General features: G+C 40.9%; 2 protein-coding genes across 5 annotated transcripts in view; both read left to right on the forward strand.

Annotated features, from left to right (window-relative positions):
• The window catches only part of RPRD1B (regulation of nuclear pre-mRNA domain containing 1B), a 91,359-nt gene that overhangs the window by 14,481 nt on the left and 59,801 nt on the right, over positions 1-17,077 (forward strand). For 3 of the 4 annotated variants that reach the window (XM_074406511.1, XM_074406512.1, XM_003936373.4), the window contains exons 3-5: positions 47-180; positions 9,908-10,020; positions 12,112-12,238. In XM_074406511.1, coding sequence (XP_074262612.1) covers positions 47-180; positions 9,908-10,020; positions 12,112-12,238 — 374 coding nt within the window. The remainder of the gene's footprint in view (positions 1-46; positions 181-9,907; positions 10,021-12,111; positions 12,239-17,077) is intronic. The other variant, XM_039479630.2, reaches the window with a different exon arrangement.
• LOC120367895 (cytochrome c-like) lies at positions 5,733-6,493 on the forward strand. The gene has a single exon (XM_039479632.2). It carries the CDS (start codon positions 6,013-6,015, stop codon positions 6,328-6,330), a length of 318 nt encoding a protein of 105 aa, XP_039335566.1. The 5' UTR covers positions 5,733-6,012; the 3' UTR covers positions 6,331-6,493.

The raw sequence follows: 17,077 nt of genomic DNA on the forward strand, positions 1-17,077 counted from the left end.
AAAAAAATCTTAAGCTTATATATATCTTTTCATCTTTTCTGGGCAGAGAGGCAGATGAAGGCTGTAAAAAACCTTTAGAAAGATTGCTGAACATCTGGCAAGAACGAAGTGTGTATGGCGGCGAGTTCATACAGCAGCTGAAGCTGTCTATGGAGGACTCCAAGAGCCCTCCCCCCAAAGGTAGAAACATCACCACATGTTTACAGCTCTTGGTCTTTGCCTACTTTCGAATCAAATATGAAAAGCTGCAGTGGGGTTTGCTGTGAACCACCAGCGATTTTATGATTCTTCAGAGAGAGATGATCATGAATGATGGTGAGAATTTATGTAGTGCTCACAGCGTGTAAGCCTGGTTCTAGTATTCATGCTGTTCATCCTCTCACACCCTGACTTTTGCTCTCCATTCTCCTTGGCTTGCTTCTGAATTTCAGAGACTTTCCTTGCACAAGGAAAGGAACAGCAAAGTTGTTGAGAGTTGTGGTGAACTAGGAAGTACCCTGGACTACGATTTTGTCCTTGCTCTGCCATTAACTACAATAGGACCTTGGATAAGTTTCTTAGCTTTTAAAGAACTTGGTTTGATTAAATGTATATGTGCTTTTGAAACATATCCTTATGATTGTCAGCATGCTGTCTGTCTAAAATTGGTTTTTTGTTTGTTTGTTTGTTTGTGAGACAGAGTCTCTCCCTGTCATCCAAGCTGGAGTGCAGTGGCATGATCTCAGCTCACTGCAAGCTCTGCCTCCCGGGTTCAAGCCATTCTTCTGCCTCAGCCTCCTGAGTAGCTGGGATTCAGATGCCCGCCACAATGCCCAGCTAATTTTTATATTTTTAGTACAGACAGGGTTTTACCATGTTGGCCTGGCTGATTGCAAACTCCTGACCTCAAGTGATCTGCCCACCTTGGCCTCCCAAAGTGCTGGATTACAGGCATGAGCCACTGTGCCCGGCTTAAAATTGATTTTCATTTTTAATGAACTCAGGATATCCTTGGGGGGTCGGGGGAGGCGGAGAGAGAGAGTGAGAGAGAGTGTGTGTATGTATGAATTTTTGCAAAGCCCTTAATAACAGCTTATGTTATTTTTTAAAGAGTAAGATCAACTGTTGTTTAGTTACTTGGCTTCTGGTTAGTTGTAGTTTAATTCTAGTTGGCATGACATGTTTCTACGCTATAGATCTTGTCTGCCTGCATACATACTCATTGCCTGGAGGATCAAGTCCAAGTACTGATAGTATTGAAGACCTTTTCTATCTGAACTAGCCTGCTCTTCCCGATTCTTCTGCTACTTCCTCACTTACAGTATTCTTTGGCTGAACTGAATTGCTGACAGTTTCCCCTCTGGATGCTCTGTTGGCACTGCTTCCTTTGCATCTACTGTTACCTCTACCTGATGTCCTTCTTGCTTTCACTGTGGTGAACTCATTCTCCAAGAGTCCTCCTCTCACTCTGATGTCTTCCCTGGCTCGTCTGGGCTCATGTGGTCATTCCCTCCTTGTTCTCTTACTTTGTACATGCATCTGCTGTAGAACCTAGTCACGAATAGCATGCGTGACAGTATCCTTCATTGAGCAACCCTTTATTGTGTACCTTTCATGATCCTTTCCGGGTCTGAAATTATTTGCATTTTACAGTGAGTAACTTTCCTGTGAAAACAAAGGTGAGAGGCTTTCTGTGAATGACATAAATGCTTTCAGACTGCACGTCATTGTTGTTTTACTTGGTGTTGCTAGAAGATAATTTTAGGATCACTCAGGTGGTAGGTAGCTTCTGAAAAGCACGATGTTTCCTACTCTGAATTCTAGTGTTTGTATTGTGTCCTTTGGAGGTCTTCAGTATAGCTTTGGGGAATTATTCAGCGTTCTTTACTTGCCTTAGAGTTCATTGGTAAACAGTGCTGATTTTTAAAAACACTTTTGGGCAAGTAAGAGAGCCTTGGAAGAGGATGCTTGAAACTAATGTTGAATTTCAATTTAACGTACGTTTGCTAGACACATTGAGTAAACATCTATGCTAGATGCTACAGGAAAGCGGGAGAAAAGCGTGAGGAATACTTCTGCACCCTGGAAATGTGTGGAATTTGTGGCAGTGATAGTACTGGAAATAGCTTCGTTGGGTTTCTAATTTGTTTTTGAGCCTAGACAGACATTAACAGTAATCGAGGCAGTTTCCTCTAGGTAGAGGATAATGCTGATCTGAAGATAATTTCTCTTTCTCTATTCTGTAAAGATGAAAACACACATCAAAAGATTTCAACATGTGTGTTAGTCCCAGCTTACTCTCTCTGTCTTCACTGTCTTATCTGGACCTGAGTAATCAGCATATTTTACCACAGTCCTTTCAAATATTGATGAGTTCTCTAGCCGTTTATCTCCTAATTTGAGTAGTTCTTTTATATACCAGCTTTGATTCATGGGTGATTCTTTGTTTTCTGGCAACTTCATAGAGTTTACCTCTGAAATAAAAATTTTTCTATGGAACTTTCACAGTTCTTACAACATTGGAGAATGCATGACCTTAGGAATTCTGTTTTAGAACTGGGTATTAAGTTTATACACCTGTCTTCTCAAGGTGTCTCTTGAAACATCATTACCCTGTAAATATACACAATTATGTGTCAGTTAAAAACAAAATTTAAAAAGAAAAGGAGAAAGGTACTCGAGAATACTCAAGCTGTTGCTTGACTGAATGGCACTTTTTTGTTTGGGCCACATGTGACTCATGTAGTATATAGTTGACGGATTTAGAAAGAGAGAGTAGATACAAAGGGACTAGCATTTATTGAGCATTCATTATGTACCAGCCTCTCTGCTGGCTGCTTTTCATGTTAATTTTTTTTAGATCCTTATAACTACTCTATGAATTTGGTATTATTTTCATACTTTAGATGAGGATACTGGCTCAAAAAGGTGTAGTAGTTTCGTCCAGAGAGATACAATTGGTAAGTGGCGAATTCCCAGGTCTGTATGACTTTAAAGACGATATTCTTCACACTGTTTTATTGCCTGAAAGTACATGGATTCAGTGGACTTGAATTTTGTTAGGAATTTGTGAGTTGGTTACCCAGCTTTCCTGGATCTTAATATACTTTAGCTATTCAGACTTCCACAGTATGGATCCTAGCTGTCATTTCTAAAGCTCTGTGACCTTGGCCATGGCATTTGATCTCTCTGAAGCTCAGATTCTCACTGTACAATATGGCTATTAATGATGATACCTTATAGGGTTGTGATGAGGATTACTTGAGATAATGCAGGTTAGATGTTATCAGTGGGGCGATGATACAAGTCTGATTTGCCCCTGCCAGTTCTTAGTATCTAATATGCTGAGTTTCTGTATATGAACTGGTAGCAAAAGTAAGGAGAGGTTTTTAATATTTTCAGTCCAGACTTTGAGCGAGGCTAGAGAACATGGTAGCTAAGAGTATGAGCTCTAGACACAACTTCCCTGGGTCTATGCTTGGATTTGGCTGCTCAGTTCAGTGAGATGATAAGGGTAGACAGCTTGTAGAACTGGGCCTCAAGCATTGGACCCTTATGTGTGGCGTGTTCTTTTCTTTCCATAAGTAAAATTGAATGTGCTTTATTAAAATGGCCTTTATTATGCAGGGACGGAACAAAGAATGAGGAAGCTGATGCAAATGATATTTCCTGATCATTTTTTCATTATAAAAGTTACATAAAACCTGTAAGTGTGTTTTTGTTGTTGTTAACTAGTCAAATGAAGCAGTGGGAGTAGAGAAGGAACAAAGAAATCTGTAACTGATTGTGATCAATTAGTTGTAAACACCACTGCACTCTGACGAGCCACAGGGTGGTTTTGTTTTTTTTTTTTAATCACAGAAAATTTCAAGTGGATCGTCTAGGAGATCCAGCTTTATGCTAGATGGCTAAATATTATAATGTGATTTGGGAGCCTGCAGGCCAGCGTTTTGCCTTAAGGTTAGTTTCACAGTCTGCCATAGTGTCTGAAATTCTCCCACAATCAGGTTGTAAGAGGCATGCTATCAACTCTTAGGTAACGAGGATTACTTAAGGTTAGCTGAGTACAAGTCCCCCTGGAGACACAGGGACAAGTTGGAGGATGGAATCAAAGGTGCTCAGTATGAGGACAGAGGGACTTTGGCTACCCCCACAGTTTGTCCTGCCTGTAAACAGAGTGGTCGAGTGAGTTAAAAAGGGAGTGTAAATATATACCATGGTAGAAGCTGAATTGATAGTGGAAGGCTTACCTTAAATTCAGATGCAGAAATGGTACTGACAGATATTCTAGTTTTTAAAATAATTTTAATTTTTAAAAATGTACAGCTTCTGAAAAGGAAACCTGGAAATCCCAGGTTATGTTTAATGGCTGTCTGACTAGACCGTCAATACTGGGCACCATAACTGCTGACTTTGGAGCAGTGATAGTCATTTCTGACCCCGCACTAGCATTTTCCAAGCTTGGTGACTCCTCCCTTCAAGCGGTTTCAAACTCCAATCTGTCAGCCCTTTCCTAGGTACTGTAGGGATATAGAGGAATAAGACACTGTGGGTTCTTGTCAGAGAAGAAGATTTGCCAGTGGCCATACAAAGTAGCAAGGCCAGGAGCTTTAAGAGAGGCCCAAGTGCCTTGGGCGTTGGAGACCGTTACTGTCACTAGGCTTTGAACTTAGGAGGAGTCTATAAACTCATTAGAAGCCCCTGAAGGTTTTTGAATAGGGACATGATGGAGTGAGCACTCAACTTTAGGAATATTAATTTAATAATGGAATACAGCCAGTCTTCCATATTCACAGATACCACATCTACAAATGCAACCAGCTGCATGTTGAAAATATTTGGGGTGAAAAATACACATTTTAAAAATGAAACAGTGTGACAAGTATTTACATGTCATGTACATTGTATTAGGTACTGTAACTAATCTAGACATAAAGTATATGGGAGGATATGTGTGTTAAGTTATATGCAAATACTATGTGATTTTATACCAGAATCTTGAGTATCCTCAGATTTTGGTATCTGTAAGGGTCCTGGAACCAATCCCCATGGATACTGAAGGATAATTATATAGTCTGACTTGGGAAAGGAGCAACTAGAGGCAGGGAGACAGTGGTAAATAATAAAGTTATTATATTAAAATAAGTAGCAATTTAAAATAACAGGAAAATAACTGGTCTCAACCAGCTGTGACAAAGGGCAGATTGCTGATAAGAGGCTGTGTAGGGGAAGGAGCAGAGAGGGAGTATGTAAGGCTTCCTTTAGAGGTATGGAATCTGCTAGAAATTGGGACCTTGGAATAGATTCTAGTGGATTCCAAGGCCTTGTACCTGGAAGATGGGTCAGTGGAAGTGTTCATAATGGAAATAGCTCAGGGAAGGAGGAGCCCTGTGGGGGAAATGATGAGTAATTCTTGTCCAGAAATCTTATGTTTGTAGCACCAATAGCTTCTCTAAATGGAAATGGGAGAAAACTGGAAAAGTAGGATGATAATGTTTAGCACCTATTTATGCCATCTTTGGCAAAGGACATGTCCTAAAAGGATTTTTAAAAATCCTTTTGAGTCTTGTGATGCTGTGTGTGAGCAGCAGTGTTGACGTGGGAAAGAGAGCTCCAGATAAGGAGGCTTCAGTCTGTAGCGCCCAGATTTACACTAACACGTTCTCTGCCTTTGGGCAAACTGCAGCCTGTGAACCTAGACATTTCCATGAAAGTTTGAATTGGAGAAACAAAGGTATAGTCTGTCTGAGGCCTCCCCTTGCCGGAATTCAGGAACTCTTAAGTGTCTTGCGGTAGTAGTGTTTGGTTTTTATATATAATAATTTCTGTATGAGAGTTTGAAAACGGAAGGATTTCAGGTTTTATAGTTTTTTTCTACCACCTTTAGTGTATCTAACAGTTACTTACTGAGCATTCTTCTAGGTGCTTGAAAGCAAACAGAACAGTATAAAAAAATGTTGAAGTTTGAGAGAGCGGGACGTCCGACTTCTGAGAGGTAACCCTTGTTGCGCTAACGACGAAAAAGAATTAAATATGGGTGATGTTGAGAAAGGCAAGAGGATTTTTATTCAGAAGTGTTCCCAATGTCACACCGTGGAAAAGGGAGGCAAGCACAAGACTGGACCTAATCTCCATGGTCTCTTTGGGCGGAAGACAGGTCAGGCTGCTGGATTCACTTACACTGAAGCCAATAAGAACAAAGGCATCATCTGGGGAGAGGATACACTGATGGAATATTTGGAGAATTCCAAGAAGTATATCCCTGGAACAAAAATGATCTTTGTCGGCATTAAGAAGACGGGAGAAAGGGAAGACTTAATAGCTTATCTCAAAAAAGCTACTAATGAGTAATAATTGGCCACTGCCTTATTTATTACAAAACAAATGTCTCATGACTTTTTTATGTGTACCATACTTTAATAGATCTCATACACGAGAATTTACATCATGAATGACTGACAGAATATTTTGTTGGGCAGTCCTGATTTAAAACTAAGACTGGCTTGTGGTTAAATGAGTATGTTCAGTTTTTGGATATTAATAGTAATTCCAATTTAGTAAATTCTATCACTGTTTACCCCTTCTAAAGATATGATTAGACTTCCTTAGTAATGCTAAATTTTTCGCAAAGATGGTGAGTGCCATCTTAAAACTTACTGGAGATTGGTTTTATATTTAGATTTATATAACTGGTTATGTGAATATATTTAAATATGGGGGGAATTCCTTTACTGTCTCAGAACCAAGCAAGATTCACCTGTGTTTTGTGTTCATTTGCCTCTTAAAGGCAAGGGTTGAAGATAAATGGGTAGCAATAGCTAGTTTATATTTTTGGCCTTAACTTTGCCAATCTAATTAGAATTCCCTTATTTAAAATGGTTCCTTTTACTCATTGAAAGGCATTTTGTGTGGTTTATGTGTAATATCAAAAATTATTTAACACGTCACACATTTTATAGATGATCTATAAGGTCACATGCTTTTAAAATAGTTGCCACTTAAACTTCCCTCTCGGATTCTTTACTATCTAAGTCAAACTAAGTTATAATTTAGGATTGTCTTTAAACAGCCATTCAGAAAAAAAACTGTACAACTGCTGTGTATTTGTGATTGGGAATGGTGCTTTTGCCAACTTAAAAGGATTAAAGCAGAGGAGATATACAGAAATTTAAAAATGATGTGTGATCATAAGACTTAAGATAATTAAAAAGAAAACCACAGATAAAAAAACAAAAAAGTTGAAGTTTGTACTTACCTTCTAATGGCCACTCCTTCCACAGTGACCGCTTTGATGCTATGGTGGCTAAATGTCTATATGGGTCACACCACACATTAATTAGGCAGCTACTGCGTACAAAGTACTGTTAGGTGTTTCGTGTGTAAAGTAGATCCTAATAGATTTTTTTAATATTAAAAATATAGCAGTCTTTGCTTTGCATAGTAGTGCAGGATTGTAATCATGACCACGTAAACTGAACCCATGCAAAGCAATCTGAATAATCAGTGGGGAAACTTAATGACTGTGGCTTTTAAATTTTTTTTGGTTAAAGAATTAAAAACTCACTGCTGATTCCAAATGTGTAGGGAAACATAAGAGATTGTAAACTAATAGTTATTTAGTGTGCTATGACTTAACAAATTAAAAACATTGAGAATTTCAGTGTGTTTTCTTTGTAACAAACTTAAAGAGTAGTTTGAGCAAGGGTTGCCTTCTGGTATAATTTATATACACTAACAGAGCAAACAGCTTTTCAGTGCCTTAGCAAATTGTCATACTGTACCTATTTTTGTTTGGATCAGCTTCCAACATTTTATCTTTTGTGCTTTCGGTGTTGTGAAACGCCTCTCAGTTCCTTTAGCATGCACTTTTTCTGTTAGCATCTCTTCCTCTAGGATGGTGTCATTCTTTTAATCACGACCACTTTCTTCATTGCTAAGTTGGCCTCTACAAGTTCCTCTGGCTGTGGATCTAGGCTCCCTCTGATGCTGGCAGTGGCAGCATCCTGCAGCCTGCTCTTTCTTCTGTAACTCCACTGATGTGCCATTGGGATTTCAGTTCCAGCATTAGCTTTTGTTTCAGTTTCTTTGTTCCACATTCATCGTTATGATCAATACCCTCTTTTGATCATTCATTTTTATAAAATGTTGTGGATGTTATCACTGGGAGACAAGGAGACAGCACAGTGAGACACTTTGCTGTCTTTGTGTGACCTGCATAACAGGTGTACAGTGACCAGTCACTGAAGGACTTGAAGAATGATGCGATTGGCCACTGATACAATTTGGGGCCTGAAGTCAGTAGCAAAATTTGTACTTTATACAGTTACTTAGAGTTAATATGCCGTGATAACTGAAATTTGAACTTTATTGGGGGACTGGTATCATTTAATCTGCGATAACAAATCTGTGTACAATAGAATGCACAAAGTGAGGACAACCCATATTGCAGATGTTGCTGTCTCCTTTTTTTTTGAGTAGACAAAAACTTTAAGAAAAAGTAAAACTCTGCCAGGCACAGTGGATCATGCCTGTAATCCCAGGACTTTGGGAGGCAGAGGTGGGTGGATCACTTGAGGCCAGAAGTTCAAGACCAGGCTGGCCAACATGGTGAAACCCTGTTTCTACTAAAAATACAAAAATTAGTCAGGCGTGGTGGCAAGTGCCTGTAATCCCAGTTACTTGGGAGGCTGAGGTGGGAGAATCACTGGAACCCAGGAGGCGGAGGCTGCAATGAGCTGAGAACATGCTACTGTACTCCAGCCTGGGCTACAGAGCAAAAACTCCATCTTAAAAAAATAAATAAAAATAAAACTTAGGATATTGGCCTGGCTTTCACTTCAAACAGAGGTTTGGTCGGTTAGTATATAATGAATATAATATAGTATATAGTGGATATAATATGGCTTGGTTCCAGAAGAAAATGTTTTTAGAAAAAAATGTGGATATATCCGAAGCGGGTGCCTGATGTCCCCCTTTTTTGTTAAATGAGAGGGTACTTGTGTGGTGCTAAGTAATTTGAGTGCAGTGGAAAGAGGACAGGTTTTGGAGTCATACCGTAGGTGTGTCATTTAACCTCTCTGGCCTTTGTTTTTCACCTGTCAGATGGAGATGCTATACCTTAGAATTGTTGGAAAGATTGAAAGGAAACTATTGCAATGCCAGGCACAGGTCGTGTCCAATGCTTCTTTACTTTCTAAACTAGAATTTATCATTTAGATTTATTTCTCACAGTTTGGCGTTTATTTTGTATTGTCTAATTTGATTCCAAAAGAATAATTTTGGAATTAACACATCTATCATAACAATGTAAAAACATACAGTGCAGATAATAAATAATGTAACCCGTCAGCCTCAAAAGTGGTTAAATTAAAAATGGTAACTTAAGTAATTTTTCTCAGTAGTATCAATCATGTTTCAGTAATGGTTATTTTAGTTTTAAGGTAAAACTAGATTTGTTTTGTTTTTAGAGGAATAGTGTAAAGAATATTTGTGTTTGGAATTTTTGACACAATTTTATTGATAAAATTTTCTCCTATTTTCTGAAATGATCACTGGAAAACATCACGTATTTCGTTTTATGTGCATTATGTTCTCTGTAAACCCTAGCATGTTGGCTGGCTTCATTATATTGTCCCATGAGTTTCTTACTCAAGTGTGATAGTTGGGTAAGTGTCACTTTAGATGCTTGTTTTCTGTAGTATTTTACCAGAGAATCAACAGAGATGACAAAGACCTGTTTGACTCTTTTCAGTAGCGTAGGGAACTACAGCCAATGTAAAATAACTAGCATAAAGGTTACTATTAAGCTGTTCTGAAAATGTGCACGCCTTCTGCCCTGTTTTTACGTGTGGCCCGTTGTGCATAGCATGTGACTCTTATCCGTACAGGATATGCGACTCAAATTTATCACTTTTTCTCTCTCCTGTAGCAACAGAAGAGAAGAAATCTCTGAAACGAACTTTTCAGCAAATTCAAGAAGAGGAGGATGACGACTATCCTGGAAGCTACTCGCCTCAGGATCCTTCTGCAGGACCCCTCTTGGTAGGTCTTGACCCCCAGAGAGTAGGGTAGAGTGGCTTAAAGTGACCGCTGGTTGAAGACTATGGCCACAAGGTGGCGCCAGTGACCATTCGTATGGCATCATCAGAGGGCAGCTCTCGGGACCCTGTGCATCACCCTGCCCAGAGGAGCTTGCCAGATAGCAGACATCATTATTTATTTCTTTGTGTGCCATGACTCTGGGATGGCCTAATGTTTTATAAAGTATTTGGACTTGGTTTTTTCAATCTTAGAAATTAAGAATATTCTTTAAAAATAGATTTTGGAGAAAGGGATAATGTTACAAAGACATTCAAAAGTCTACTACCATGGCCTGTCTCCAGTAGCATGGTTGTTTTATAAAGTAAATAACTCATTAATATCTAAAGACAATCTGTGCGTCCATAGGAAATTTGATGCACTGTAGCCTATTGATTATTAAAACAGGGAGTTAGTCTTTAACCATGTGTTCATGCTGTTTGGCTATACAAGTTAGCTTATGAAATCTGTCTTGGTTCATTTTGTCCATTTGCAGTCAAAGAATTTAGGCCCCAGGTGACAGTTTAAGTGACTTGGCCAGTGTCTTAATTTAAATCCAGGTCTGTCTTGACTTCAGAGCCCATGCTCTTTTCAAGGTGGGCTTCATCTTATTTTGCCTGAAACAGCTTTATTACACATGGTCATGCTTAAAGCCTATGTAAATAGGAAGCATGTCTGGTTTGCATTATGTTACGATGCTGAATTAGACTAGGGATTAAATGACAGCAGTGTTAGGTCATATATCTTTGCACTGAAACACTTTAAGGACAACAGCTAAGATTATTACCTTTCAGAGTAATCTACCAGCTACAGAGCTAGCTACTCCTTGTTCATTATGGAGTGGCCTGTTAGCATTTGTTTGTTTTCTGACAATTGAAAAAACTCCTTTTTGGTATATACAGAAAATGCATCCTTGGTTTACTTCTCCTGGTTTTTCCCCTTTTGTTTATAGTAAGTTGGATACATTTAATTTTGGGAGTGACACTCATTCTGTAAAACAAACCCAAGAAAGAATTGAAGTAGTTGATCAGTCAACATATAAACTATTTTTACTTCTTCCTGAGACAGGATCTTGCTCTGTTACCCAGGCTGGCTTGTGGTAACATGATCACTGTTCACTGCACACTCAATCTCCCAGGCTCAAGTCATCCTCCTCCCTCAGCCTCCCAGGTAGCTGGGATAGACATATGCCACTGTGCCTGGCTAAGTATTTTATATTTTTTGTAGAGACAGGGTCTTGCTATATTGTTCAGGCCGGTCTCGAACTCTGGGCTCAAGTGATCCTCCTGCCTTGGCTTCCCAAAGTGCTAGGATTACAGGTGCAAGCCACCACGCCAGGCCACAACACACAGTTGTTAACATCTGATCTTTATACCTTTATTCTATACTGGAAAAAATGATATATCATTTGAAATTAAGCAATATGAACCAGACTTCATTTTTTTTGAATTGCCAAAAACATGTTCTTTTAGAATTTTTAAAAAAAGAATTATTCAGAATTTCATTCATGTCCTGCCGTGGATGGACTTAGATAAACTAATTTTGTAGATTTTCTTAGAATCCGTAATTGCACGTAAGCTCTGGAGCTAAGAACAATTTTTTTTTTTTTTTTTTTTTTTTTTTTTTTTTTGAGACAGAGTCTCACTGTCGCCAGGCTGCAGTGGCTGGAGTGCAGTGGCATGATCTTGGCTCACTGCAACGTCCGCCTTCTGGGTTCAGAAGATTCTCCTGCCTCAGCTGGGACTCTGTCCCAAGTAGCTGGGACTCCAGGCATGCACCACCATGCCGAGCTAGTTTTTGTATTTTTGGTAGAGGCAGGGTTTCACCTTGTGGCCAGTATGGTCTCAATCTCTTGACCTTGTGATCTGCCTGCCTTGGCCTTCCAAAGTGCTGGGATTACAGGCATGAGCTACTGTGCCCGGCCAAGAACAATGTTTTTAAGAAATGGCAGGAAAGACTGTTTTTAGGATTTGCCTCCACCTCATTTAACTCTAATTAATTTTCTTTCAACTCCATGTTTTAATGGATAGTGTTGTTTGTGTTTTCATTTTACAGACTGAGGAACTAATCAAAGCTTTGCAGGATCTGGAAAATGCCGCATCAGGGGATGCCACTGTCCGACAGAAAATTGCTTCTCTGCCCCAGGAAGTGCAGGATGTTTCTCTGTTGGAAAAAATAACAGGTGAGAAGGTAGCGTTTGGGTGAAAGGTGAGGAAAGAGAGACGTAAGTGTAATGCAGCTAGCCTGAGGCCATACTTAGGTCTGCGGGTATAGACTACTTGCCATGTTGTATCAGATGCCCTATTATCTTGGGATTTGCAAACATAACTCGCATGCTGAACAAAGAAACTTTTGAAATAGTCGAAGCTTGAATAGTGATTCTAGGAATTATTGCAGAAATGCTGCTGTGCCGTAGCCAGTGGCTCTCTAAATAAGGTCTGTTAAAAACAGTACAAATTGTGTGTGTGCTGGCTAGGTGGTGGGGAAATTAGGTATTATTGTGTCTCTTACACTCATAACGCTCTTACTAAAAGGGAAAAAATGATGATTCAGGGCTGTGTGATTTGTCCCCTGCTCTCTGGCAAACCCTGTAGATCAGGCGCCCCCAAACTACGGCCCGCCATTTATCCGGCCCCCCGCCGCACTTCAGGAAGGGGCACCTCTTTCATTGGTGGTCAGTGAGAAGAGCACAGTATGTGGCGGCCCTCCAACGGTCTGAGGGACAGTGAACTGGCCCCCTGTGTAAAAAGTTTGGGGACACCTGCTGTAGATGATAGTGCCTTCAATGCCAGGAATTTCAGGTGTGTGTTGTTAGTCATGTCGTTTTGCCCTAACCATGGCCTCCCTGGTTAAACAGGGAGGGGCTGTCGACATTATTCCTGCTTTCTGCTTGGGAAGTTGAAAGGAAGGAATGAAGCATGACTAATCTTGACAGTATGCTTCCGTTCTTTGTGATAATCTTTGGAGATGCCTGATTTGTGTCTCCATATTGCAGAAGAGGACATTGAGGCCTTGCAAAAGATAAGTGTCTTGCCCAAGGTCGCACAAGTAGTGGATCTTGGGATTCTAACCTAGGCTGCAAAGCCTGTGTTCCTCCACTTATAAAAGCTTAGAGCTTTCATTATGCTGTCTTCCAGAGGCCACTATTTTCCCACTCCAGTCCCTTGACTTGGCTGCTTCTGTAACTACTACTTCCATACCTATCTAACGGACTTCAAGATCACTCATAAAATTATTCTCTCAACGAATATTTGAAGCCCACCTGTATCCCCTCAGGTGAAGTGTCAAGAAGTAAAATAAAGCAGGAAGTGTCAAGAAGAAAAGTAAAGTGGGAGCAGAGAATGATTGCAGGAGATAGTAGTAGTATCTTAAAAGTGCTTGGGGAAAGCCCTCCTGATGAGATGACCTTTGAGCAAAGACCCGAAAAGTTAGGAAGCCAGCCATGAGGATATCCAAGGGAAGGAAGTGCCACCAGGCAAAGGAAGCAGTCCACGAACCTGGACAGACCTTCAGGCAGTGGGTGTACTGGGTTGGATAACATGGCTTGGAGGCCTTCTCAGTCACACAGGAAGCAACTCAGCCCCTCGCTCTGCCTCTGCAGCCCCAGCAGTTCACCCCACTGGGACCTGCAGTCCTGGACCCTCCTCACCTCTTCCTAGCCCTCAAGTCCTCATTTCTTCTTTACTCAGATTGGAGTCTGTTTTCACTTTACTCACACACACTTTCAACCCGTTTTCTTCTCTTTCTCCCCTCAGTGTAGTCTCCTGGCAAAATCCCTGAACAGGTTAAATCACATTTTAAAAATATGTATTATTAAAAGGACCACTTCATTTATTCTTATCAAACTTACCATCTACAAAAATTGGAAGCAAATTAATGTAAAGCTAGCCACGTATGCAATTTCATTTCTCTGTTTCACTGACCGAAAGGTCTCATTCAGCTTCTTTTCAAAATACTTGTTTTATTTTGATTTTTAATTGTGGTAAAATACATATAAAATGGTAAACCACACATAGCATAAAAGTGTGCAGTTACTGCTAAGTATTTTCACATTGTTACACGGCCAGTTTCTGGAATTCTTTTTGTCTTGCCAAACTGAAACCCGGTACCCATTAAACAATAACTCAGCATTTTTCGCTTCCCGTATCACCTGGCAACCACCATTTTTACATTTAGCTTTTTGTCTTCCTTTCCCGTACCTGTGCAGTGGAATGTGGCTGGAAAAACTCAGGTGTTGGTTGACGTTCCCTCCTGTTTCTCCGCGTCGACATGCTGTTTTCGAAACCCGCCTCTCTGTGTATTAGGTCTGCTGCTTCTCCTCTGGCCAAGGCCATGGCTCCAGCAATGCTCCCCTTTTCTCCTGCATTTTCCATTTTTTATTCTCTGCTGGATTATTCTCAATAGCATAAAAACATGAATTTTTTTCCCCACGTGGGATCATTTTTCTCTTGACCGCGTGTCTTCCTCTAGCTACTGCCTCATTTCTCTATCATTCTTTTTAGCCAGACCGCCTGAAGGGATTGCCTGTGCTGTCTCCACTTCCCGTCCTCCCAGCCACTCTTGATACCCCTTCACTGAAAGTTACTTATGACTTCCTTGCTGCTAAACTCAGTGGTGGATTCTCTGCCCTCATTTTAACTTCACCCCAGTAGTATTTGGCCTTAGTAGATTATTTCTTCTTCCTGAAAGTACTTCCTTCAGTTGATGTGGTCGTTGGAATAATGCCCTCCCCGCCCCCCAAATGCCCATGTTTTAATCCACAGAACCTGTGTAAATATAATCATATGGCAAAGGGACTTTGCAGATGTGATTAAATATCTTGAGATGGGGAGATTATCCTGGATGATTTAAGAAGGCCCAGTGTCATCACAGGGTCCTTGTGAGAGGGAGATGAGAGAGCAGGAGTGAGGAGATGTTACCGTGGAAGCAGAGGTTGGAGCGATGTGCTTTGAAGGTGGAGGAAGCAGCCCTGATAAGGCATAAGGTAATTAACTGGTGATATGCTGAGCCCCTACATGTGTGGTCATTTGCCACAGTAGCAGTGGGAACTAGGAGCCCACGTTGTTCTAGCTTTCCTCCTCTCTGTCTGTGTCTTTTCAGCCTCCTTGCTGGTTTCTTCCCTTCTCCTTGACCTCTTCGTATTAGCCTCCTTCTTTAGCAGGTTTCACTGGCAGCCATTCTTACTTCGTGACTATAAACAACAGTTTTTCTGCTGGTGATTTCCTAATTTACATCTGTAGTATTGACCTTTCTATCTTGAACTTGAGACCCATACATCCAGCCTCCTACTCAGTATTATTAGCTGGGTATCTTGATAGGCATTTCAAGCTTATTCTGCCCAAACTGAACTTCTGACCTTTCCTCCAAACATTCATGGTCTTCCGTGTCTCAGTAAATGGCCCTCATCATTCCTGTTGATTGGGACCAACACCAGTATCTGATAATCTGGTCACTGCCTCTGCCGCTACCACCTGGTACAGGTCTCTACCGTCTTCACTTGATTTATTGCTGTCGCCTCCCAGCTGGGCTTTGCTGCTTCGTTGTCCCTCGTTGCTCAGCCGTCATTCTGTTCTCAACATAGTAACCAGAGTGTCCACCCCCGTGGCTCCCCCCATCACCAACAGTAAAGCCAGTCTTTTTTTTTTTTTTTTTTTTTTTTTTAGAGATAGGATCTCATTCTGTCACCCAAGCTGGAGTGCAGTGGCATGATCATAGCCCATTGTAACCTCAAACTCCTAGGCCCAAGCAGTCCTCCCATCCCGGCCTCCCAAAACACTAGGATTGCAGGTGTGAGCTCCCTGCCTGGCCTTAAAGCCAGAGTCTTTCGCTGGCCTCTGTTACCTCATACACTTTTAGCATTTTCCCCTCACTCACTGCTCAAGTCATATGGGCTCTTTCCTTTTAGGGCCTTTGTACTTGCTGTCCCTCTGCCTGAAATGTTTCTTCCCAGATAGTTACATGGCTTGTTCTCATTTTCTTAGTCATTTAAGTATCACCTCAGCAAAGCTTACCCTGACAATCTTTTTCAAAATGTGGATCGCCCTCCCCTTCTAATGCCCCACTCTTTCTCCTCTGCCTTGTTTTTCTCTGTAGTTCTTATCTTCAGCTGATAAATAAGCATAATATTGTTTATTGATTCTCTTCCTACCTGGCAATAGAAACTTGAGGGCAGAGAATTTTTGTCCTTTTTGTTCTCTGCTGTTTCTGAGAGGCTAGGTAAAAGGACTCAGATTTGTTAAGCTAACTGGAAGGTTTCGAGCAGAGGATTGGTGGGCATAAAACCTGTTTGGGGTGGGCTTAGGAGGAGAACAGGTGGTTACACTTCTCTCGAAAGAGCTACAAGGGGGAGCAGGGAAATGGGTCCGTAGTGGGAGAGCAATCTGTGGTTGGAATACATAGCAGCAGCTTTGTGTGCTAGTAGCGTTCTTGAGGAGGGGGAGAGAGAATTTGCTGAGGTAGGGAAGACATGGGACAGGGCAGAAGTCGAGTCTTCGAGGAAACGAGAGGGCATGGGATGCCCGTGCCCGCATGGAGGGCTGGCCCAAAGAGGCGCACGGCCACTCGCTGATGGGTGAAGGAGAGTGTGAGGACAGCCGTGGGTAGGTCCCCTGGAGCGAGCATCTGGCTTCTGTGTTTTGACTGCATATTTTGTGTGACTCAGTACACTATTAGAAGTTACTTTTGTGGCTTGTAATTATTTGTGTAAATGAATTATTTCCTTTGTATAAGTTCTTAAGGCTGCGAATTGATTTTTTTAATCTTAAAAATTTGTATTTTCTTTGCCATTTTTTGCTCTAGGTACCTAGACATGTTAGTGAATTAACCATTTTAAAAAAATGATCGATCAAGCAATGACAAAACTAAAACAACCTCACTACCCCAGGAGCTTGCTCAAGGACGGAGCCACTGAGCTAGGAGAAGTTTGACTGTCCTTTATCCTCTGTGACGGAGATTGTCCCTTTCTTTTGTGCTTCATTCTGCTTCACTTCGTCCCTTTCACCAGGGACTTTGTGTTTTCCAA

This window comes from Saimiri boliviensis, chromosome 9 (assembly GCF_048565385.1).
Source record: "Saimiri boliviensis isolate mSaiBol1 chromosome 9, mSaiBol1.pri, whole genome shotgun sequence".
NCBI lineage: Eukaryota > Metazoa > Chordata > Mammalia > Primates > Cebidae > Saimiri > Saimiri boliviensis.